The sequence below is a fragment of the Panthera leo genome, chromosome D4 (genome assembly GCF_018350215.1).
Source record: "Panthera leo isolate Ple1 chromosome D4, P.leo_Ple1_pat1.1, whole genome shotgun sequence".
In the NCBI taxonomy this organism is placed as follows: domain Eukaryota; kingdom Metazoa; phylum Chordata; class Mammalia; order Carnivora; family Felidae; genus Panthera; species Panthera leo.
In genome coordinates, this window is record NC_056691.1 from 50,363,696 (window position 1) to 50,389,618 (window position 25,923).

The 25,923-nt window shown below is 38.4% G+C and overlaps 1 protein-coding gene across 4 annotated transcripts; it reads right to left on the bottom strand.

Annotated features, from left to right (window-relative positions):
* Positions 1-961: 961 nt before the first annotated feature.
* On the bottom strand, positions 962-25,231 carry EQTN (equatorin). 4 transcript variants are annotated; one of them, XM_042912228.1, is made up of 9 exons: positions 25,155-25,231; positions 21,781-21,930; positions 14,255-14,536; positions 9,647-9,733; positions 7,591-7,677; positions 6,227-6,277; positions 4,832-4,897; positions 1,907-2,060; positions 962-1,432 (listed from the first exon to the last, which is right to left on the bottom strand). In XM_042912228.1, the coding sequence occupies exons 1-9, from the start codon at positions 25,210-25,212 to the stop codon at positions 1,153-1,155; spliced, it is 1,215 nt and encodes a 404-aa protein (XP_042768162.1). In that variant the 5' UTR covers positions 25,213-25,231; the 3' UTR covers positions 962-1,152. The 4 variants fall into 4 exon arrangements, with proteins under 4 accessions (XP_042768162.1, XP_042768165.1, XP_042768164.1 ...); XM_042912231.1 differs by having other exon boundaries at positions 25,067-25,228; XM_042912230.1 differs by lacking the exons at positions 21,781-21,930; positions 25,155-25,231 and adding an exon at positions 14,761-14,923.
* Positions 25,232-25,923: the final 692 nt, after the last annotated feature.

Genomic DNA, 25,923 nt, shown 5'->3' on the forward strand with positions numbered 1-25,923 from the left:
TAGTCCCAAGCTACTCAAAGGCGGAGCTTCCTAGCTTTCCCAACCAATGGTGAGACTGGGGCTGGAGTCAAGGGAGAAAATAGGGAGTGAGCAAATGATTGAGAATCCACAGTAGGGGAAGTGGCAGGTGAGTGGAAAGAGTGTGTCTATCCTCCATGGGGAAGGTTCATAGAGACATAAGCTAGGGGTGGGGAGAACAGTTTTCCAAGAACTTAAAGGACCCTCAGTTAAGGAGCCTTCCACCATATTTATGTGGGGCTGACCTTGCTCCTAAACAGCGTCCTTTGGTTTTTGTTATATTTGACTGTTAGCCTTCACGGATCACAGAGAGAACCATGCTTTGGAAGAACATCTTAGCTTTGCCCTTCTCCCTCAGGTGATCTTAGACAAGGCATCTGACTTACCTGAGTTTTCATTTGTTGATCTGTGAAATAAATGTGCTTTTCATAGGGTAATAGAATTCAGTGTGATATAATATACCAAACTGCCTAACATAAAGTAGGTGAGAATTTAGGAAGGCAATGAAACCTAAGTTCCCCTCCAACCCCCAGCTCTACACACATCCACAAAAGACCAGATGCATGTTCCTAAAATCTTCCCTGTTGAAACTAATTCCTCAAAGTGAAACAATATTATATTCCATGGGTCTTCTTTGTAAACTGAAATACTCCTGGGATGGACAGCCTCCTAAGTCGCTGAGAAGTTGACGACTTTTAAACAAGAATGCTAGGAGGCTCTAGTACTAATTTAGTTTCATTTCTTGATAGGGCACAACTGTTTCACCAGTAAAACACAAACAGGTGTGTTCTTTTTGCTTTGGGGTGGGGCGTAGGTAATGGTGATTACCCTGAAAGTCCTCAGAATGCAGATAAGATAAATATCTAAATGTCTTCATTTTAAAGAGAACCAGCCTAAAGTGAATACTTTTCATAAGTCACTGTCCAGAATTATTTTTACCGGATGAGTTTTCCACACCTTAATTTATTTTCTTGTATTTTTTCCATTATAAAACTTTCATGGCTGAGATAATTTTATTGAATACGTCCTCCTTTTCAGACATCAGAAAACTTAAATTCCTCAGCAGAGTTTCCAAGTCATGACCTTAATGAGAGTCCCAAAGAAATTGCTTTCCGACTCGAACTTAATGTCTATTCAATCTGTGGGAGTTTCTTCACTTGGTTCCTCACTCTGAATTAAATCTGACTCATCATTCATGCCTGTATCATCTGAGGCTGTGGAAATCATGTCCGTTGTTCTAGATTTTAACCATGTGTCTTCTTTTTTCAATTCTGAAGATGTAGTACCCCAAAATGTGCTGCTGTCAGCACTCTTAGAAAAAGATGTGTCTGATACACCTTCTGACGGGTGGAAGTAAGACAGAGTTGCCAGCTCTGGGTTGACGGAGTATTCGGTTAGAACTGGACTTTTATAACTGAAAAAGAAAACAGGTATCAAGAATTGTTCCTAATTACATACATTTGCAGCTCAACTCAATTCAGAAAGGCATCACAAAAATTGAAACAATATGGAATTGGAATTTTGTCCAATTACTTGGTATAATGCCATATAAATAAGTAAAAAATGTTAGACCCTAAGCAGATGTGTTGTTGAGAACAGAGGTCATAGTTCTTTTGTTCCCAAGCTAGAAGAAAGAATGCATATCTAAATTCTCTATATCCTTTTCGATTGACTAGTGTTATTTTTATCTCTAGATGACTAAAATACTGGGGAAAAATTCTCCCTGAGAGACAGCCCCATGCTCCTTTCTGAATAGAGGAAATGGAGCCTAACCTCGTATCTTACAGATAAATTTGGGAGCTGCATTTCCTAACAGCCTACTAAAGAAAGGAGGGTGTGAGCTTCATATCACACTTGTTACAAAGACTCCAGAGGTCTGCAGACTTACCTCATTGTCTTCACCTTGTACAGCAAGGCACTGCTGATGGCCAAGATGATGACAAAAAGGAGGAGGGTCATCAGCGAGATGCCCAGCATTAATTTTAACTTGATTTCCTGTAGCTGTGTCATGTTATCTTCATTTATGGCATTCAAATCAGATTCTGAGAAGAAAGAAAGAAAAGGCAATGGGAAAGAGTAACCGAGTCCAGCATGTTTCCTGGAGAAGTAAGGATAGCAGAGCAACTGCAGAAAAGCGTTTGCTCCAGAGTAGTCACTACTCACGCCCACTACTCATATACCATGCAGAGAAGACTGTAGTCTCCATCCTATGGCTAAGTGCCCTTCACTTTTTTTTAAACCTTCACTACAGTCCTGGAAGAGCTGTTCTTAGCTCCATTTTACAGGATCACAGAAGTTTATGAATTTGCCCGTGGCACCTAGCTATTAAGTGGCAAAATCTGGTTTCAAACCCACATTACCAGGTGCTAAAGTGTGTATATAGGAATCTTCCTCCCTAATAAAAACCACTGGAAAGATGACTATTGAAAATATGATGGACTCACACAACAGGGGTTAGTCCTTCAGCAGAGAAAGATAGAATTTTACTGTTGGGAACTGCATTGATTTTTCTCTAATGCCAAAAGGATGGTGTACTGAGGTTTAAGAAATGAATTTGCCATTTTATTACTGAGATCAAACCTAATGTATATGATGTTAAAAAAAGAAATGAAAACTTACTGCTTTCTAAAATAAGTTATGTGATAAAAATCATGTCCAGACCCAGAGCTATCAAAGATACCAAATCTATTGATGAAAATATAACTTTACTGCCAAATTTTATATTTTCCTGAATTTATGCCTCACTTAATAGCCATTTATTTAATGCGACTTTAAATGACCATGTTGTTATTTCTCTCTTCTCCCAGCTTTCTTCCCCCAGCTTTCTCCCACCCAAAACTTACAAAGGTTTTCATTATTTGTTAGGTAATGATGTTTTGGATAAGCAGTGACAAGCTCCCATGTCTGTATTCTCTCATTCTGTTAACTGTCAGAGTACGATCTTAGACCAAGTAGAGTGAAATGTACAACTATCATTGATTATCTTGACTTCAAGGCAGATTACTTCGGGAATAATCAAACAAATGATGTTGAAATGGGCTGTGCTCCTGAATTGCTTTGCTACTCCTTAAAAGGTTTTTTATAAAGAGGTGTACTTGTAGTACATTTTGTTTTTTGAGGTGATGGTCAAAACTAGAGAAGGGTTTGGAATTCTCAACCACTGGACATTATGACAAAGCTAATTACAAGTATGGACAGGTTTTCTCTCTCAGCCTCAGTTCTCTCGTCTGTGAAATGGCGATAATACCAACTTCATGGAGTTGCTGTGAAAACCGACATAATAATGTATGTAAAGCACCTGGCATGTAATATGTACTCAATACATGACAGAAAATAAGTCATGCCCAATCTAATTAGTTGGAAAGACAAAGTATTTCTAAGGTAATGCAGCCTTTGTCATTTCTATATACAATTTTTCTAAACAAAGAAGTCTCTTCATTTTCTTTAAACACTGCAAGGCGAACGGCTGTATTTATTACAAATAATCCAATGCAGAAGAGAGTTGTCAGGACTTAGATGTATTACCAGGTGCAATTTTTTCCCAGTAGTTTATTTGTAGGACAGAGGTTTTGGGGGTAAATTAATGTATTGCCTTATTGTGACATTTTCTATTGAAATCAGTTCTTTTACTCATATAAATATGACTAATCCATTAATGAAAACTACAAGACTGCATTCAGCAGCAGGAATTTTCTCATTTCTTGCTGGTGGGAATACAAAACAGTATAGCCACTTTGGAATTCAGTTTGGTAATTTCCTACAAAGCTAAACAGTTTTACCATACAATCCAGCAATCACGGTTGTTGGTATTGACCCAAATGAGCTGAAAACTTATGTCCACACAAAGACCTACATATGAATGTTTATAGCAGCTTTATTCATTATTGCCAAAAATTGGAAGTAATCAAGATGTCCTTTAGTGGCTGAAAGGATAAATATATTGGTACAATTTATTGTACATTGTCCAATTGTGTGGACAATGAAATGTTATCTAGTGATAAAAAGAAATGAACCATCAAGCCACAAAAATACATGGAGGAATTTTAAATGCATATTAGCAAGTGCAAAAAGCCTTGCGAAAGTCAATATACTATAGTTTCCAACTATAGAACATTCTGGAAAAGGCAAAAATATGGAGATGGTGAAAAGAGCAGTTGGTAGCCGGGGATTAGTGACAGAGGGGATGGATTGGTGCACCACAGGGGATTTTTAGGGCAGTGAAACTACTCTGTATGATTGTAATGGTAGACACATGACATCATACATCTGTCAAAACCCACAGAACTGTACAACACAGAGTGTGGACCCTAATGTAAACTATGGACTTCAGCTAATAATAATGTATCAACATTGGCTTGTAAATTATAAAACGTACTAAACCAATGCAAGTTGATAATGATAGGAAAAACTGAGTAGAGGAAATATAGGAGAAATCTGTACTTTCTGCTCATTTTTTTTCTGTAAGCCCCAAACTGCTCTGAAATTAGAGTCTATCAATTAAAAAAAAAACTGTGTTCTATATATGATTCACTTGCCTACTCCCCCATTTGGTTTATCTGTTTTAGGAATAGAAGTTATAAAACGGGAAAATAAAAATAGCCCTCTCCAACATGGTACCTGGAGAATAATGCTTAGGGACAGTTGCTTCTCTAAAACAGCAACTGTCCTCTCTGATATAGTGTTAGCCACCGTGCTACCCTTTCACATACACTTCACATTACTGGGGAAAACACTATTGCCACACAGTGAAGTCACACACTAAAATGTGTGCTGGCATTGATGCATCCATTTAATTGAAGTGTTTTGTGCTTACGTGGAATTGGGTGAAATAATTGATCTTTTTCCTCAAGCTCCTCAGCTGTTGGTGTTGCATTTAAAGCTGTTAAAACAATAAATTGGTGTTAAGGTAAACAAAATTAACTTCCTAAAATTACTGTGCGTGCGTTTAATATATAGAATTTATTCTCATTATTCATGACACTTATGTTCCATAAAGTCATGTAAACACTGAATTAGTGAATACCAAGTTGCTGCCCCTAGGGGAAATACAAGGTTAGGTTGCTGTGAACCTCTGGTCACATTTTCATCAACCAACCAATACATAACTTTGTTTTCTCTGTGTTTCTGTTTAATGATATTTTATTTAATATATATTGTTGATTCATTAACAGTGAATTCATGATTAACAGCATCATAAATATGCCTGTTATCTGACACATATTTTCTCCATAAGGTATATCACAGCCTTCTTGTGCTTAGGAATACTAACCAGTATCTTAATACTACACTTAGGGGCCATTTTAATTAGCAAAACCACCAACAAAATGCACAAACATGCAAAACACGCAGCACTAAGTAAACCACCAACTTTTACCAGTGTAAAGTGGTAACCACTTTTGCCAGTGTAAAAGCTAAAAAAAGGAAGGCAGAGCGTTGCCTTCCTTGTTTTACCTCAGTTGGGAACATTGAGTGTCAGGCAATTAAAATTTTTGCTGCTCTGGGCATGTCCACAAGCGACCACGAAAGTAATTTGGGGGGTTACAAATACTCTTTAGATGTAGGTAAATTCACAAATACAAAATCTGCAAATAATGAGGATCAACTGGGTATGTATATATTTCATGTCTACAATGTGCATATATGTGTATGCCACATGAATTACATTTACTCATGTGTGCATCTACATATGATATATACATTTATACATGCATATATATCAATGCACATTACATTTATTCACGTATGCCTATATGCTTTTGACATACGCAATACATATTACATATGCATTTTGACAGATGCTTGCATATATTTTGATATATATTTTGCATTTATTCACACATTTCCATGTGCTTATGGGCAAATTGCTTCAAACACAGAGAGGGACTATATTGAGCAAGAGCCTTACTTAAAATTTTTAATCATAAATAAATTGAATGACAAGGCTGCAATATTTATAGGAGAGTAAACATTTAGGAGAGGGAATCAGAAAATGCAGGACATGGTCAACTTTGTGGTTTTGATTTGCATTTGCTATTATGTATGATAATGGCAGCAAAATGTTGACTTATTAATTCTTAATTAATTCTAATATTAATCCTTAATATTAGAACTGACTCATTAGAACAAAATTATACTGGTCTTGGCTTTCTTGCGTAAGTCTTTAGAAAACCAAAACATTTTCTCAGCTACCTAACGACTGTCAGTTTACCTTTAGCTAACATTGTCCAAAATGCAGGCTCATTTGGACGGTTGGTTCGTCCTGTTTAAAAAACAAAATAGAACAGGATAACTAGGTAAGGTGAGTTCGCTTTAGTAAATTTAGGATAGAACATTTATTCACTTTTCTGTTGGTCATGTAACAGTTATACTTTGAGCTCCTACCATGTTCCAGACCCTGTGGTCAGCACTAAAGTTACAAAAGTGACAAGACATGGACCTTATGCTGAAGGAACACACCCTCTGTTTGGGAGACAGACAAAAATCACTATTCATTATGTTGCAGGATAACGGGGGCTTCAACAGAAACACACAAGTGGTGTGCACATAGAGACCAGCTGCAAAGGCCGGAAACTCTTCGAAAGGGAGATGATGCTCCAATGTAGTCTTAGAGGACTAGAAATTGTTTGCTAGGCAAACAAGGGAAGAGTGAGGTTATTTCACTGTGAACAAAGTCAGAGTCATGAGCAGATTTGGTAAGTTCTAAGAGCCTCAGGTAGTCTGAAGTGAAGAATGTGGGTGGGAAATGGGACCACAGAAGAAACTTGAACCTTTCCCAGGGGTCAGATTGTTCCAGATTTAAACGCCTGGTTTAGTAATTAGAACATGATCCCAAACCTAGTAGTAAATTACTAAAGATATTTAAGAAAGGATATCACTAGGATGATTTTCTAGTTCTAAATATATAAAAAAGATGACTAAGTTGTTTGTTTTAGTAGTGTTAGAGATGCAAACTAATTCACAACAGTCACGTGAGAAACATACTTGGATTGCATGAACTGGAGAAAATAGGGTTTCATGTAATGACAGGTCCATTGTCTTCAATTAGACCACTCGTTCAAGACCTTAGAGGAGAGCCATCTGGGGGTTATGTTTTCACAAATATTTCATAAGGAACAATATTATCAGCAGGAGAGATAAATGATTTTGATTTTGAAACCTCTCACTACCAGCCGCCCCCCACCCCCCACCAATAATTTTGGGAAACACTAATAATTGACTCTAATTAGAAATAAATTTATTCCTCAAGCAGATAGACACTTGTACATTATTATTTTTAAAATAATATTAAAATGTATTAAATATATTTATGTTGAATATAAATATAAGTGTAATACATTTTGTTAAAATAGATTTTATTTTAAAAAGAGCTCACATCCTCTCCCTTCATCAGGTAAATCTAAAAATGGACTCAGACTTCTATGGTTTCAAAGATTTTCAAGTGACTTTAAATTGCAGCTGTGTAAATTCTTTATAGCATGCTATTACTTTATGAGACACCCAGAGTAATGAGACTTAAATTAAATCATATAATGATATGCTCCAGGTATGACTAATGTGTAGAAAATTTAATACTTCGATATTGTTTTTGAGGGGGTTCAGTAGCATGTTCTTCACTGGTGGCTTTCCCAGGAAATGACGTAGTTGTTTCATTGAGTTTATCTAGGAAAAGGGATAATAAATTATCAGCACATACAAATATTGACAACGTCTGTGATTAGGCATTTTTTTTAAGCTAAAAAATGGAACATAGAAGAAAAAGAAAGATGTTGACATTTTCCTGAGATATCCTAAATGAGGGGAAAGACGAAGGCATTGAAGAATAAAGTTTTGGGAAAATGGGTTGCCCGAGAGGGGATTAATACGCCTATAATTTGTGGGAAAGAGGAAAAGCTGGTACTGTGAGGGCAGAAGCTTCTTTTAGAGGTAAAAGAGGGAAATACCAGATGGTATTCTGAGCAGAACTTGAAGTGATACTATCAGCCCAGAACAGCTTGATTGCTGGTCAGTGTCAGGACGTGGAAGAGGAAGGTACATCAGTATCCTTGTAAATGGGAAACGTTTCCTTTACTATTCAAAACAAATTCAAGGGTTTTCAGGCCTGATTTACTATATATTTCAGTCTATAATGTGCCCCTCTTCTGGAGGAATGTCACTAAGAGTGTATTTGGCAACAATTGTGCCCCGAGACGTTTTCCACCCCTCTCCACCCCCCATGGTGGCCATTTCAGTCAATTTTGTTTAATGCAGGCGCTAATGAAGTTCCACACGAAGTACAGGCAATCTCGCTATAGAAGTTCTACATAGAGGCAGAGTTAATTCGGACTGAGGCTACCAACAGCACCATGACAGGTACCTTGTTGGCAAGAAAGCTATGGAAAAGAGAATCTGTTTCCAGACTTGACATGATTCAGGCAGGACTCCAACAAAATTGGTAAGTAATCCACGAGGTCTGCTATAGAACCCTCATACTCTATTTTGTCAAAAAATCGTGTGGATTGCCCCCTTGCCCTCACGGTTCTAGTTCCAATTGTTAGTCAAAAATTTTCTGCAGAGTTCCAACTCCTTGAGGGGCTTGCTCCTCTAGAATGTCCCTACCATGTTAGCATATCTCCTTCTGTCAGATCCCCATTTTAAATGGCAACAATTTCTTATCCCTATCCAACTTTCTTTGACAATACTCTGGAGACTTGAATTGTGGGAATAGCAATTAGGTTTTGCAATTTCTTTCATGGGTCCTATGGTCCTCAAAAATCCATCTCTTAAGGAATTTGAGCTACTTGGTGTAAGACCTGCCTCTCTGTCTCTTGTCCCAAACAACTTAAGGTGATGTTTGGTGTACACAAACAAAATTCCCGTGAGTGATTTGTTTAATTAACACATGCCCTTGAAATGTCCCTAATTTATTTCCCAAGGTTTGGAATTGTTCAAAATATTCCATTATTATCAAATAGCTTTTATTAACAATTAGGTATTACTGAGTCTGGCTTTTCCCAATATTAAAGTTTCCAGAGCCAGACACATTCTCTCTTCTCTATTTAATTTTATCCTCTTTTCCTTGTCTTCTGTTTTATGCTTGGGGGTTTTATAGATTTGAGCTGCCAACACTTCATGGTGAAAGATATGTATATCTTTAAACATATACATATAGATATGTATATGTACTTTGGAGACTGTTAATGGCCTCCAAACTCACATGCTGGCAACAGCTTTATTTAGCAAATTCATTATGCTTGGTGGAAAGACACAAAAAAGAAATAAGAACATTTGAAGTTGGAGGTATAAGCAGAAAGGAGTAAAAATGTGGGCTTAAGAAAGACATACAGTATAAGCAGAAAGGAGTAAAAATGTGGGCTTAAGAAAGACATACAGTTTTATAGAGCTATACATTTAGTCATTTATCTTTCCATGAAAACCAAAAACATGAGGCTAAGAAATGCAAGAACCTCCTTGACTTCTAACTTTATTAGTGCAAGGGGTGTGGAGTCTCCTTATTTTGGAGGTAGGATTCTCTGACACTAGCTCCACTAAGACCTTTTTCCTACTTGATACTCTCTAGAGCTATTTTGAAATCTTGCTTTAAGGGCTCTTCCTATTTGCAGTGGTGGTTTTCACTACTTTCAGTACTTACAGTTTCTTAGAGCAAATTGCAAATCGGTTGTTGCTCTCACAGATATTTCAGACTGGCTGCCATTTACATTTTGCGTTGTGAACACATCTAAAAACACAAGATCAAATATTTTCAGCAACTAGCTAAGTTACTTCTTGTTCCTTTAAATTTTTCCTCATCTGGGAAATACAAATCAAAACCACACTCAGATATCACCTCACGCCAGTCAGAGTGGCCAAAATGAACAAATCAGGAGACTATAGATGCTGGAGAGGATGTGGAGAAACGGGAACCCTCTTGCACTGTTGGTGGGAATGCAAATTGGTGCAGCCGCTCTGGAAAGCAGTGTGGAGGTTCCTCAGAAAATTAAAAATAGACCTACCCTATGACCCAACAATAGCACTGCTAGGAATTTATCCAAGGGATACAGGAGTACTGATGCATAGGGGCACTTGTACCCCAATGTTTATAGCAGCACTCTCAACAATAGCCAAATTATGGAAAGAGCCTAAATGTCCATCAACTGATGAATGGATAAAGAAATTGTGGTTTATATACACAATGGAATACTACATGGCAATGAGAAAAAATGAAATATGGCCTTTTGTAGCAACGTGGATGGAACTGGAGAGTGTGATGCTAAGTGAAATAAGCCATACAGAGAAAGACAGATCCCATATGTTTTCACTCTTATGTGGATCCTGAGAAACGTAACAGAAACCCATGGGGGAGGGGAAGGAAAAAAAAAAAAAAAGAGGTTAGAGTGGGAGAGAGCCAAAGCATAAGAGACTGTTAAAAACTGAGAACAAACTGAGGGTTGATGGGGGGTGGGAGGGAGGGTAGGGTGGGTGATGGGTATTGAGGAGGGCACCTTTTGGGATGAGCACTGTGTGTTGTAAAAAAATAAATAAATAAATAAATAAAAAAAAATTTTTCCTCATCTGATTTTTTTTTCTTAAAACAAAGGTACTAATTCCAAGAAAAGAATGATAAAGTATTTGAGATAGTCTTCATCTACAAAGTGAGGAAATGGGGCAAGGTTTAAAAATAAAATTCATGGGGGAAAAAGCCAAATTGGTATCCTGATATTAAATAACATTCCAAGGAGAAATTATTGAGGAAATTATAACAAGTGCTAAAGTAGATTTGTAGGTGTATATTATTATCACTGTATTGATATAATCAAAAGCCAAGTAAGAAGCATTAGTTTGCCCCTGAACCTTCTGTTAGATTATAGAACAGCTTAAACAGTATATATTTCAATAACAATAACAATCACAGTCTCCCATACATGTTCACATTTACATATGTACATAAAGAATCTTGCTCTTAAAAGTTGTCAGTGGGGTTGGTTATAATTCAAAACCAATGGATATATCCACCCAGAGTAAGAGTAGATTGGATCAAGATGGCTGACTGAATCATTGACATATGAATATATATACATGTCTCTTTTTTCCAAAATCTCATGAAATGACAGAAAATCTTATATGTACGTGAATACATATGTGTGTTTAGTACATACACATCTATTCATTCGTCATACCACTCAGGCTTACACTCATGCTTACACATACACACACATGCACACACACACACAGTCCCATTAATGTATCATGATTTTTGAGGAATTTCTGAGCTAGATCTACGGAAAAATGTAGCAAAAGGAAGCAAAAGCCCAACATGTATGTTGTAAGTTATGAAAGTATAGAAACTAAGACACAGTGGTATTTTTACAGGGAAAGACAGATCAAAGAAACAATAAAAAAGGTAGCAACTGACCCAAGTTCAAATGAGAGTATATATTAAATGGGTTTCACATAAGTAGGGAATTGGTGTTCAATATTTGGCAATCCTCCTTGAAAAACACAAAGTTTCATGCCTATTTTATGCCATATACAAAGATAACTGATTTAAGAACTAAAAGTTAAAGACAAAAATATGAAATCATTTGAAAAAATAGGAAAATAATTTATCTTGGATTGAATAAGACCTATCTAACCAAAATACAAATTTTTAAAAAAAATAATCAACATTGATTTCATAAAATTAAAATTTTTCTCTGTGATTAAGATACATAAACACGTTTTAAAGATAAGCAATAGCCTGGGGGTAAAATACCTGTTAACTATTACTATAGCAAAAACAATTTGCTAAACATAAAAGAGCCCCTACAAATACATGAAAATACAACCTGATAGAAAAATGGGCCATGGATATGAATAAGCAAATCATAGAAGTAGGAATAAAAATATCCCCAAAATACGGAGAAAAATGCTCAACTTCATAAGTAATCAGAATGCAAATGAAAATAGTCATGGAAAATTCTCATTTATATTCACAAAATATGGTTAACAATTTTCATTGTAGGTAAGATTGTGGAGCATTCTTGGAGGCTATAAATTGGTAGATGCTTTTTGGCAGTGTCTGGGTGGCTCAGTCGGTTAAGCGTCCGACTTCAGCTCATGTCATGATCTCACGGTTTGTGAGTTCGAGCCCCGCCTCGGGCTCTCTGCTGACAGCTCAGAGCCTGGAGCCTGCTTTGGATTCTGTGTCTCCCTATCTATCTGCTCCTCCCCTGTTCACTCTCTCTCTTTCTCTCTCTCTGTGAAAAATAAAAATAAAACATTAACAAATAAATAAGTTGGTAGATGCTTTTTGGAGGGCAATTTGGTGGTATCTATCAATATTTTTAAAGATTCATTTTTTTATTCAGCAATGTCCAGTACTTGGTATCTATCTAAAGGGAGATACACTTAAGCATATATGAGAAGAATGTCCAAGGGAAAAACTGCACATAATCTAATTCTTTAAAAAAGATAGTGGCTCAATTATGGGACATCATTTTCTGGAGTACTAGGTATCCACCTAGTGGATAGATGTGAAATGAGCTCGAGGTGTTAAATGAGAAAAGTAAATCTTGACACATTTTTGGTAAGATTTCATTTATGTTTTGTATGTATTTGTGTGTGTAAGAATGATTTTTTTCTTTAATCAAAGTTATCATCAAGCTCTTGATTTATACCCTCTGGTTAATTCCAGAGGTACATCCTGAAAGGGGAATGGTTGAACCATGTGCACACCATAGTGGCGGTCTGATGCTGGACAGATTAGATCCCACTCCTCCTGACTCTGCTTTTGGTAGCTATGAAACCTGGCAATTGACCTCTCTGAGCATCAGGTGTTTTTTGCACCTACAAAAGACAGATATTGATTCATCAAAGAGAAAATAGAAATACAACTTACGCATTATTGTTATCAAAGTACTTGAGTGTGTATATTTGTACATGTATATATATGTCTATATCTTGATTGTATTTCTATTTTTAATTTGATTAATGTTAATAAGAATCCCAAGATAATTAGATTTAATCTTAATTTTTTTATTTTTCATTTTTAAAAAGTTTATTTATTTTGAGAGGGAGCAGGGGAGGGACAGAGAGAGAGAGAAAATCCCAAGCAGGCTCCATGCTGTTAGCACAGAGCCCCACATGGGGCTCGAACCCACAAAGCTCAAGATCATGATCTGAGCCGAGAGCAAAAGTTGGACGGTTAATCGACTGAGCCACCCAGGCACCCCTGTTTTTATTCTTAACAAGTGTTTCTTACGAACTTTTCACTTTTTAGAATGGTGGACCTTACAAGGAGATGGAAAGAAAGCCCGTATGAGTAATGATGAATAAACTGAAGTTTGATGGACCTTCCAAACATCTTAAAGTCATCTTGACATGAATTGAATTTTGCCCCCCCTCCAAAAGTCTGAACCCCCAACACCTCAGAATGAAACCTAATTCAAAATAGGGTTGTTGAAGATAAAATTAATCAAGATGAAGTCAGCTTCTTAGTCTGGCCGCCTTGGACAGGGCTGGGCAGGGTAAGGTGGGGTAGGGTAGGGTAGGGCAGGGAAAAAAAGATGGGAGTCACCCTGGAGTAGGTTGGGATCCTCATCTGATATGGTGTCCTTACAAGAAGATGGAAATGGACAGAGAGACAGAGCAAGAGTGCCATGTGAAGGTGGAGGCAGAGATGGGAATTCGTGACAAGCTGAGGAATGCCTGGGGCTACCAGAAGCTGGAAGAGGCAAGGAACAATCCTTCCCTAGAGGCTTTGGGGAGAGTATGGCATGACCAAAAATTTGGTTTTGGATTTCTCGCTTCCAGAACTGTGAGAGAATAAATTTCTGTTGCTCTGAGCTACCCAGTCTGTGGTACTTTGTTTTAGCAGCCCTAGAAAATGGATACACACCTCCAGAAAGTTTGGTTAACAAAAAACCCACAGAGCTACCCAGTCTGTGGTACTTTGTTTTAGCAGCCCTAGAAAATGGATACACACCTTCAGAAAGTTTGGTTAACAAAAAACCATAGAATTAGATCAATTGCAAGTCACCAGAATGCCACGTGCCCTGTTAATTACAGACCATTATTGAAAGAATCTTGTTAAACTTCATAGCGTCTCATGAAAACAAAGTGATAGAAAATAAAAATTTCATTTTACACATGGAAACATTTAGAAGGTAAATAGGAATTTAAGATGTAGGAAATAAAATGATAGAGTTTTAAAAAGTTAAAATAAATCAAACCAGAATAACTAGATTTTGCATATGTATTGCTGTTAACTTTAAAGACTTACATTGTTTTATATCTTTATAATAATTGCCACTCTTCTCATTAGCAGGAGTATCCACCTTATTTTCCAGTGGCTTATTTTCTGGTGGGTCCTTATTTTCCGGTGGTTTATATTCTGGAGGTTCCTTATTTTCTGGCGGTTCCTTATTTTCTGGTGGTTCCTTGTTTTCCAGCGGTTCCTTATTTTCCATCAGTTCCTTGTTTTCCGGCGGTTCCTTATTTTCCAGTGCCTGTTTACCTTGTTTTTCAGGTAGCATCATTTCGGATAACATCGTGTCCCCAGACTCTGTAAAAAGCATGATCAGAAATATGTTGAGTTCTTTTACTACTTTCCCCTTTTCAGCTGCATTTTTTCACAAAGGATTTGAGGCCAAGATTTAGAATGTACATTATGCCATATTTCCAATGATAAACTTTATATCGACCTCTAGAAAACTGTCACATACCAATTTTCTAGGGTAATGGGTCATCTTATCTATTTCTGTAAAATCTTTAAATACTTACTCTCACCATCATTATGGGAAGTCATACTGGGGAGCTGTGAGGAAAAAACCCCAGATACAAAAATAAACAATATAAAATTCATTGGGAAAATATGATTTATCCAGTTATCTTCTGTGTCTCCTCAGGGTTTCCCTTCTGTTGCCCAGAAGATCCGACAACTAGCTAGGTCATTATGATGTCACTGCCAAGTGGAGGTCAGAATGTCGGGTAGGAGTTTCCAAAAGCTTTGTGACTCAATCTGACATCTATTTTATCTTTGGTACTCCGGTAGTTTCTAGTTTTTTAAAAAGAAACCATTATCAGACTTTCTTTGAAAATTAAGAAATATATTTTCATGAAATAATGTGAATTGTTAGTCCCTGGATTTTAAAGAACCATGAATATTGTTGCTAACAAAATGAGAACATGCTTTGGTTTTCAGAGCATTACAATATTATGTGTTCTTTTGGATAGCTGCAGCAAAGTATCTGTTAAAAACCAATTAGAGATATCAAGATTCAAGCATTATGCCCTGCCAGTTCTGGTTCATGGACTATCTTAACTATAACTCTTTAGGAAAAGTGTTTTGAAACTCATCTTTTTTTTTTTTAATAAGACCTGTATCCTTCATGAAATATAAAATATTTGTTTTGCTTAAAACATTTTTATCAATGAAACCCACCTTTACCTCACATACTGATTGAAAAAATAATCTAGGACCTGGGGAAGATGGCTGCGTAGGAGGACGCTGGGCTCACCGCGTCCTGCTGATCACTTAGATTCCACCTACACCTGCCTAAATAACCCAGAAAAACGCCATAAGATTAGCAGAATGGAGTCTCCGGAGCCAAGCGCAGACGAGAGGCCCACGGAAGAGGGCAGGAAGGGCGGTGAGGCCGTGCGCGCTCCACGGACTGGCGGGAGGGAGCCGGGGCGGAGGGGCGGCCCGCCGGCCAAGCAGAGCCCCCGAGTTTGGCTTGCAAAAGCGGAGGAGCCAGACAGAGTGTGTTCCGACAGCAAGCGGGACTTGACATCAAGAAGGTTATAAGCTAACAGCTCTGCTCAGAGAATGGGAGGGCTGGAGGACAACAGGAGGGAGAGTTGTTGAGCCCCGGAGGACAGAGCTCAGCTTGGCGGGGAACAAAGGCGCTCACCAGCACCATCCCCCTCGCCCATCCCCCAGCCAAAATCCCAAAGGGAACCAGTTCCGGCCAGGGAACTTGCTTGCACTGCGCAAACACCCAAAGCTGTGCTTCTGTGGATCCATCCCTCCGGCGGCGGGTCTGACTCCCTCCCGGTGCCGCAGGGACCTCCTGAAGCAGACCTCTGAAGGATAAGTGAGCTGAGCCTGCCCCTCTGCCCCTGTGCACCTTGCCGATCCACCCCAGCTAATACGCCAGATCCCCAGCACCACAAGCCTGGCAGTGTGCAAGTAGCCCAGACAGGCCATGCCACCCCACAGTGAACCCCGCCCCTAGGAGAGGGGAAGAGAAGGCACACACCAGTCTGACTGTGGCCCCAGCGGTGGGCTGGGGGCAGATATCAGGTCTGACTGCGGTCCCACCCACCAACGCAAGTTATTCAAGACAGCACAGGGGAAGTGCCCCACAGTCCCGCACTACTCCAGGGACTATCCAAAATGACGAAACGGAAGAATTCCCCTCAAAAAAATGTCCAGGAAATAACAACTGCTAATGAACTGATCAAAAATGATTTAAACAATATAACAGAAAGTGAATTTAGAATAATAGTCATAAAATTAATCGCTGGGCTTGAAAACAGTATAAAGAACAGCAAAGAATCTCTTGCTACAGAGATCAAGGGACTAAGGAATAGCCAGGAGGAGCTAAAAAATGCTATTAATGACCTGCAAAATAAAATGGAGACAACCACGGCTCGGATTGAAGAGGCAGAGGAGAGAATAGGTGAACTAGAAGATAAAATTATGGAAAAAGAAGCTGAGAAAAAGAGAGATAAAAAAATCCAGGAGTATGAGGGGGAAAATTAGAGAACTAAGTGATGCACTAAAGAGAAATAATCTACGCATAATTGGTATTCCAGAGGAGGAAGAGAGAGGGAAAGGTGCTGAAGGTGTACTTGAAGAAATCATAGCTGAGAACTTCCCTGATCTGGGGAAGGAAAAAGGCATTGAAATCCAAGAGGCACAGAGAACTCCCTTCAGACGTAACTTGAATCGATCTTCTGCATGACATATCATAGTGAAACTGGCAAAATACAAGGATAAAGAAAAAATTCTGAAAGCAGCTAGAGATAAACATGCTCTAACATATAAAGGGAGACCTATAAGACTTGTGACCAATCTCTCCACTGAAACTTGGCAGGCCAGAAAGGAATGGCAGGAGATCTTCAATGTGATGAACAGAAAAAAATATGCAGCCGAGAATCCTTTATCCAGCAAGTCTGTCATTTAGAATAGAAGGAGAGATAAAGGTCTTCCCAAACAAACAAAAACTGAAGGAATTCATCACCATTAAACCAGCCCTACAAGAGATCCTAAGGGGGATCCTGTGAGACAACGTACCAGAGACATTGCTACAAGCATGAAACCTACAGACATCACAATGACTCTAAACCCATATCTTTCAATAATAACGCTGAATGTAAATGGACTAAATGCTCGAACCAAAAGACATAGGGTATCAGAATGGATTAAAAAAAATCAAACATCTATTTGCTGTCTACAAGAGACTCATTTTAGACCTGAGGAAACCTTCAGATTGAAAGTGAGGGGATGGAGAACTATTTATCATGCTACTGGAAGTCAAAAGAAAGCTGGAGTAGCCATACTTATATCAGACAAACTAGACTTTAAATTAAAGGCTGTAACAAGAGATGAAGAAGGGCATTATATAATAATCACAGGGTCTATCCATCAGGAAGAGCTAACAATTATAAATGTCTATGTGCAAAATATGGGAGCCCCCAAATATATAAAACAATTACAAACATAAGCAACCTTATTGATAAGAATGTGGTAATTGCAGGGGACTTTAACACTCCACTTACAGAAATGGATAGATCATCTAGACACACGGTCAATAAAGAAACAAAGGTCCTGAATGATACATTGGATCAGATGGACTTGATAGATATATTTAGAACTCTGCATCCCAAAGCAACAGAATATACTTTCTTCTTGAGTGCACATGGAACATTCTCCAAGATCGATCACATACTGGGTCACAAAACAACCCTTCATAAGTATACAAGAATTGAAATCATACCATGCATACTTTCAGACCACAATGCTATGAAGCTTGAAATCAACCACAGGAAAAAGTCTGGAAAACCTCCAAAAGCATGGAGGTTAAAGAACACTCTACCAAAGAATGAATGGGTCAACCAGGCAATTAGAGAAGAAATTAAAACATATATGGAAACAAACGAAAATGAAAATACAACAATCCAAATGCTTTGGGATGCAGCAAAGGCAGTCCTGAGAGGAAAATACATTGCAATCCAGGCCTATCTCAAGAAACAAGAAAAATCCCAAATACAAAATCTAACAGCACACCTAAAGGAAATAGAAGCAGAACAGCAAAGGCAGCCTAAACCCAGCAGAAGAAGAGAAATAATAAAAATCAGAGCAGAAATAAACAATATAGAATCTAAAAAAACTGTAGAGCAGATCAATGAAACCAAGAGTTGGTTTTTTGAAAAAATAAACAAAATTGATAAACCTCTAGCCAGGCTTCTCAAAAAGAAAAGAGAGATGACCCAAATAGATAAAATCATGAATGAAAATGGAATTATTACAACCAATCCCTCAGAGATACAAACAATTATCAGGGAATACTATGAAAAATTATATGCCAACAAACTGGACAACCTAGAAGAAATGGACAAATTCCTAAACACCCACACGCTTCCAAAATTCAATCAGGAGGAAATAGAAAGCTTGAACAGACCCATAACCAGCGAAGAAATTGAATCAGTCATCAAAAATCTCCCAACAAATAAGAGACCAGGACCAGATGGCTTCCCAGGGGAGTTCTACCAGACGTTTAAAGCAGAGATAATACCTATCCTTCTCAAGCTATTCCAAGAAATAGAAAGGGAAGGGAAACTTCCAGACTCATTCTATGAAGCCAGCATTACTTTGATTCCTAAACCAGACAGAGACCCAGTAAAAAAAGAGAACTACAGGCCAATATCCCTGATGAATATGGATGCAAAAATTCTCAATAAGATACTAGCAAATCGAATTCAACAGCATATAAAAAGAATTATTCACCATGATCAAGTGGGATTCATTCCTGGGATGCAGGGCTGGTTCAACATTCACAAATCAATCAACGTGATACATCACATTAAGAAAAGAAAAGATAAGAACCATATGATCCTGTCAATCGATGCAGAAAAGGCCTTTGACAAAATTGAGCATCTTTCTTAATAAAAACTTTCAAGAAAATCAGGATAGAAGGAACATACTTAAACATCATAAAAGCCATTTATAAAAAGCCCACAGCTAACATCATCCTCAATGGAGAAAAACTGAGAGCTTTTTCCCTGAGATCAGGAACATGACAGGGATGTCCACTCTTCACCACTGTTGTTTAACATAGTGTTGGAAGTTCTAGCAACAGCAATCAGACGACAAAAGGAAATCAAAGGCATCAAAATTGGCAAAGATGAAGTTAAGCTTTCACTTTTTGCAGATGACATGGTATTATACATGGAAAACCCGATAGACTCCACCAAAAGTCTGCTAGAACTGATACATGAATTCAGCAAAGTCACAGGATACAAAATCAATGTACAGAAATCAGTTGCATTCTCATACACTAATAATGAAGCAACAGAAAGACAAATAAAGAAACTGGTCCCATTCACAATTGCACCAAGAAGCATAAAATACTTAGGAATAAATCTAAACAAAGATGTAAAAGATCTGTATGCTGAAAACTATAGAAAGCTTATGAAGGAAATTGAAGAAGATATAAAGAAATGGAAAAACATTCCGTGCTCATGGGTTGGAAGAATAAATATTGTCAAAATGTCAATATTACCCAAAGCTATCTACACGTTCAATGCAATCCCAATCAAAATTGCACCAGCATTCTTCTCGAAACTAGAACAAGGAATCCTAAAATTCATATGGAACCACAAAAGGCCCAGAATAGCCAAAGTAATTTTGAAGAAGACCAAAGCAGGAGGCATCACAATCCCAGACTTTAGCCTCTACTACAAAGCTGTCATCATCAAGACAGCATAATATTGGCACAACAACAGACACACCAATGGAATAGAATAGAAACCCCAGAACTAGACCCACAAACGTATGGCCAACTAATCTTTGACAAAGCAGGAAAGAACATCCAATGGAAAAAAGACAGTCTCTTTAACAAATGGTGCTGGGAGAACTGGACAACAACATGCAGAAGATTTAAACTAGACCACTTTTTCACACCATTCACAAAAATAAACTCAAAATGGATAAAGGACCTGACTGTGAGACAGGAAACCATCAAAACCCTAGAGGAGAAAGCAGGAAAAGACCTCTCTGACCTCAGTCGTAACAATCTCTTACTTGACACATCCCCAAAGGCAAGGGAATTAAAAGCAAAAATGAACTACTGGGATATGAAGATAAAAAGCTTCTGCACAGCAAAGGAAACAACCAACAAAACTAAAAGGCAGCCAAAGGAATGGGAAAAGATATTTGCAAATGACATATCGGACAAAGGGCTAGTATCCAAAATCTATAAAGAGTTCACCAAACTCCACACTTGAAAAACAAAGAATCCAGTGAAGAAATGGGCAGAAAACATGAACAGACACTTCTCTAAAGAAGACATCTGGATGGCCAACAGGCACATGAAAAGATGCTCAACGTCGCTCCTCATCAGGGAAATACAAATCAAAACCACACTCAGATATCACCTCACGCCGGTCAGAGTGGCCAAAATGAAGAAATCAGGAGACTATAGATGCTGGAGAGGATGTGGAGAAACGGGAACCCTCTTGCACTGTTGGTGGGAATGCAAATTGGTGCAGCCGCTCTGGAAAGCAGTGTGGAGGTTCCTCAGAAAATTAAAAATAGACCTACCCTATGACCCAGCAATAGCACTGCTAGGAATTTACCCAAGGGACACAGGAGTACTGATGCATAGGGGCACTTGTACCCCAATGTTTATAGCAGCACTCTCAACAATAGCCAAATTATGGAAAGAGCCTAAATGTCCATCAACTGATGAATGGATAAAGAAATTGTGGTTTATATACACAATGGAGTACTATGTGGCAATGAGAAAGAATGAAATATGGCCCTTTGTAGCAACGTGGATGGAACTGGAGAGTGTGATGCTAAGTGAAATAAGCCATACAGAGAAAGACAGATCCCATATGTTTTCACTCTTATGTGGATCCTGAGAAACGTAACAGAAACCCATGGGGGAGGGGAAGGAAAAAAAAAAAGAGGTTAGAATGGGAGAGAGCCAAAGCATAAGAGACTGTTAAAAACTGAGAACACTGAGGGTTGATGGGGGGTGGGAGGGAGGGTAGGGTGGGTGATGGGTATTGAGGAGGGCACCTTTTGGGATGAGCACTGGATGTTGTATGGAAGCCATTTGGACAATAAATTCCATATATTGAAAAAAAAGAAAAAATAATCTAATATTTAGGTAGTCAGAAAAGGGCTTAATTATGTTATACTTATATTAATAAAATTAATAATATTATCCATATTTTTCTCATATAATAAGAAATAGAGCCTAAATAAAATGGACAGTATCAACAATATTGTTCTTCGTGATATTAAATGATCACTTAACTCCTCCTCTCTCAATTTTAATTATTATTGATAAATAGCCTCTCAGCATTAGAGAATATTCCTAATTAAAATTACAGAAGCATCAGGAAAAAACTAAACAAATTTCAAAAGACTTGAAAGTTTTTTCAGCAAAATGAAGGCTCACAAATTAATTCCAACCTGTTGTCTCTACTGGGCATACCTGACAAACTAGAGGGGCACCTGACCAGGAATGTAATTGCCTAAGTGGATGAAGGGAAGCAGAGAGGACTTACCCTGAAAGAAAAGATGGTCAAGATCAAAGTTGGTCCTGTTTACAGCACTGTTTTCTTTAGGCTCTTTGGCCCATTCTTCTGAGCGATGGGAGGGGGAGAAGAGATGTGCATAAAGGGCTCGAAGGCCTCTGCAGTTCTTTACTTTGGTATCTAACAAGGTGCAAACATAGAAAAGGAGACACAGCTGAAGTGGGCACGCACCAGGTTGCTGTAGACCATCACAGTTTTGCATGATGGAGCCCAGCCGTGATGAAACTCAGCAGGAGACAGAGGTTCCTGGGGTGGGGGGAGAGATGGCATCCAGTGGAATTACCAGTTGTAGCTGGTGTGGCAGAGAGAAGGAACCAGCTGGAGAAACAGGCTGACTACGGTATGCCCAGAGTATGACACATTGTATGGCACATCAAGTGCTTGGAAATGAGTTCAGGAATCACTTACCTGCCACAAGTCAACAAAGCATTTCCTAATGACACAAACAAAATTGTGTTTTTGTCATCTATCTTTCTCTCTTCTAAATCCTTGTGCATTCCCAGGACGGTTATGTTTATTTTCTGATGTGACAAACCCTCTCTACAGGTAGTGGAACTGGCAGAGTGCAGCTATGGCAGATTTTTTTAAAAAACATTGTGTTTGGTGAAACTAATTTAAAAAACAAATTCCAATTGTCCTTTGTCCCATGACCAGTACTCTTTTTAGAACATATTGGTAGGTGTTACAGGTTGAAACACGCCTCCTCCCCCGCATTCATATGTTGAAGTCCTAACCCCCTAGTACCTTGGAATGTGACCATGCTTGGAGATGGGGTCACCATCTATGTGATCCATTAAGAGGAAGTCATACTGAAGGAGTGTGGGCTCCTAATGCGATACGACTGGAATGCTCATAATAAAGGGAGAGCTGGACACAGACACATGCAAGGAGAATGCCATGTGAAGTAGAAGGCAGAGATTAGGTGATGCAGTAGAAATCAAGGAATGCTGAAGGTTGTCAGCAAACCACCCAAAGCTAGGAGAGAGGCGTAGAACAGATTCTTCCTCCCAGCCCTCAGAAGGAATCAGTCCTGCCGGCACTCTGATCTTGGACTTCGAGACTTGAGGACTTGTAGTCAACACATTTTTGGTGTTAAAGCTGCTCAGTGTTCCCTGTTACGTCAACCCTAGCACATTAATACTAGATAAACTCCTTTGGGTTCTTGGGAAGATATTAGGAAAACTAAAACTGAATATGCCCTCTTTAGATGTCATCATCATTTTAGGCTGTAGTTAACCTTTCCACAAATGTAAATACTCTATTACCCAAAATAGAGCCTTTTCTTAAAACAAAACAAAACAAAACAAAACAAAACAAAACAAAACCCCGCGAGTGTACATTGACTTTTAAAGGTTGCCCTGAAAAGGAACCATTTCTAATACCAAGAATGTCATTAGATATAATTCATAACCTCTGATTATGTTCTAGTTCCTAAATGTTTTCATGTTTGTTGACTGTGTCTAGATTACAAGCTCCTCTCCTATTTTGGTGTTTTCTCCTACAAGAGCACTGAACCCAGAGTAAGAGGACATATGTTTGGGTCTTAGCTCCATCCCTTCCTACCTGTGTGATCCTGGACAAGTCAGCTCCTTCTGACCCTGAATTTGCTCATCTGGAAAATGGGTAAATTAAATATTGCACCAAGTAGGTATTTGAGTCATTTACTGGGTTGAATTTTATTCCTGAATGTATTTACTTCAAAAATTTCTATACAGATCATTTTTCTTCATGCCTAAAAGGATTAGAGGTGGTAATATTTTCATATATCCAGTTTTTTAAGAGGCAAAACATATCAGTTTCCTACTCAGAAACTTAATATAAGTAGACTAGGTAATAAAGTAGAAGATACACAAATATTAAGAAATGACCCAACATATATTTTTGGAGACTGTCAACTCATTCTGATCTTTTAAAAAAATGTTTATTTATTTTGAGTGAGAGAATGAACATGAGCAGGGGAGGGGTAGGGAGGAAGAAAGAGAATCCCAAGCAGTCTCCACGCTATCAGCGCAGAGCCCGATGCAATGCGGGGCTTAATCTCACAATCAACCATGAGATTATGACCTGAGCTGACGTCAACAGTCTGATGCTTAACTGGCTGAGCCACCCAGGTGCCCCCTAATCTTTGACAGACTCTATTAAACACCAGTAAGTTCCATAAAGCACAAATCAGTTGTTGCCATCCATGAACATAACCACCAAAACCTTCCTTAAAACATTAATTTGAATACTTAAATCTGAATAGTAAATTCACCCACTGCATAAAAGAAAGTATTTGTTGATGTTAAACACTTGGATTTAAAATTAGATCTTTCATTCATGGCATAATAGAAGATGCAAGGAAAGATTGCATGTAATGTGGACATGCTTAAATTGTTTAATTAGGTTGCTATTTTAAAACTTCCAGTTAACCTATGTCATAAGGACATTGCTAATTAACAGCTATCCAATGATCCAGAGAAACAGAGTGGGTGTATTAGAACAGAAGGGCCAGAACATTGAGGTTACTAAGAAAAGAGTGGAAGAAGAGATTTACAGTGGGGTCTGGGAGTTTAACATTTCAAAGCTGGAACAGGGCAGTGTGGTAATGAGGTCCAAGGGCATGGTTTCAGATTGCTAAATTAGATTAGAGGGGAAGAGCATTGGCATTGGGATGTCACATAAACTGAGAGACCAAGCTGTTGCATGCACTGCCCATGTGGCCAAGGAAGTTCCCTACAAGAGGAACAAGAGGAAGTGGGAAATGGGTGCCAATGGGTGAATTAGGGCAGGTTTGGAGGATGACAAAAGGTGATGATGGTGGATGGGTGGTAAATGGAGGGCTAAATGGTGTAAACCCTGAAGGACAGATGGTATTTGAGAGCAGGAGTCAAGGTCTTGAAGCAGCTAGAAGGCCAACCCCACCTCAAGGCACTGATATATGCTGGCATACAGAAGATATATCAGAAGGGCTTCTAGAAGGCTGCAGTGAAGAGCCAGACCTCAGAGCTTGTGCTCAAACTAGATCTAGATGTTGAATTTATAATTTAACATTATAAATTATAGTAAACTCATTCCCATAAACTCAACATCTAGAAGACATCCAACTTAGTGAATATTCATAACTTTTTTGGGTCATTTGCCCTATTGTTTGTAATTTGGGTTGTTTCCAGTTTTCCTTATTATAAACAATGAAGTAATAAGCATAGTTATGACTAAAATTTTTTCAGCATTTATGATTATTTCCTTTAGAAATTCCTAAAAGTGGAATTTCTACCTTAAAGCATATGAACATTTTCCAGGTTCTTGATGCTCATTATTCCATAGTCATTTTGGATTTTCTCTGCCCTAGCCCTAGAACCAACCATTTCTCCAAGAATTCCAGGCTCCAACAGCCCATGCCAGGACATCCTCTCCCACCATGGATTCCCTCCTGACTCTGATTCGGTTCCCACTCCTCTTACTCCATCCAATGCCCTCTTCACCTTGCTTGAGCTCTGGGCCATTGTGACTCCCTCCACCCCACCCTGGCACAGATGCCTACTGTGTTTGACCTAAGGCTTTAAGGATGGGTATTTTCAGGAAGACGAAGAGGGAAGTAACAATGTAGTCACCTTGAGATTTAGTGGGTTCAGAAATATTCTGTATTGCTGAACACTATCCTCTTTTACTTTCTTCTCAGTGATCACCTTCATCCCAAATCCTGTTCTAATTCCTTTTGCCCCTAGCTCATATCTTCTCATTCAACTTGGAGTGATTATCCATGTTCACATCTTCTAAAGGGGAATTCACACAGTCAAAAGACCAAAGATACTAACTAGTCTTTTAATGAAAACTAGAGGCCTCTAGATATAGATTGAAGTTAAATGATTTGCCCTCCAAGTGGGAATGTGAAGTGGGTGTGTTCGAATGTAACTGGGAACCTGGGCAGTGACCAAGGCTGACTGAACAAGTCATTATAACATTTACACTGATTTTATGTGATCTTTGGCCCATCTTATCCCAGAAAGGATTTTAGGAAGTGTGTAAGAGGCATAGGATATAACTGGAGAGCATAAGTAAAATATGGGGGTGAGGGTTGGGAAGAGAAAAGCAACAACAGGGACCCAGTTAAGCAGGAAACAGCTTAAAATG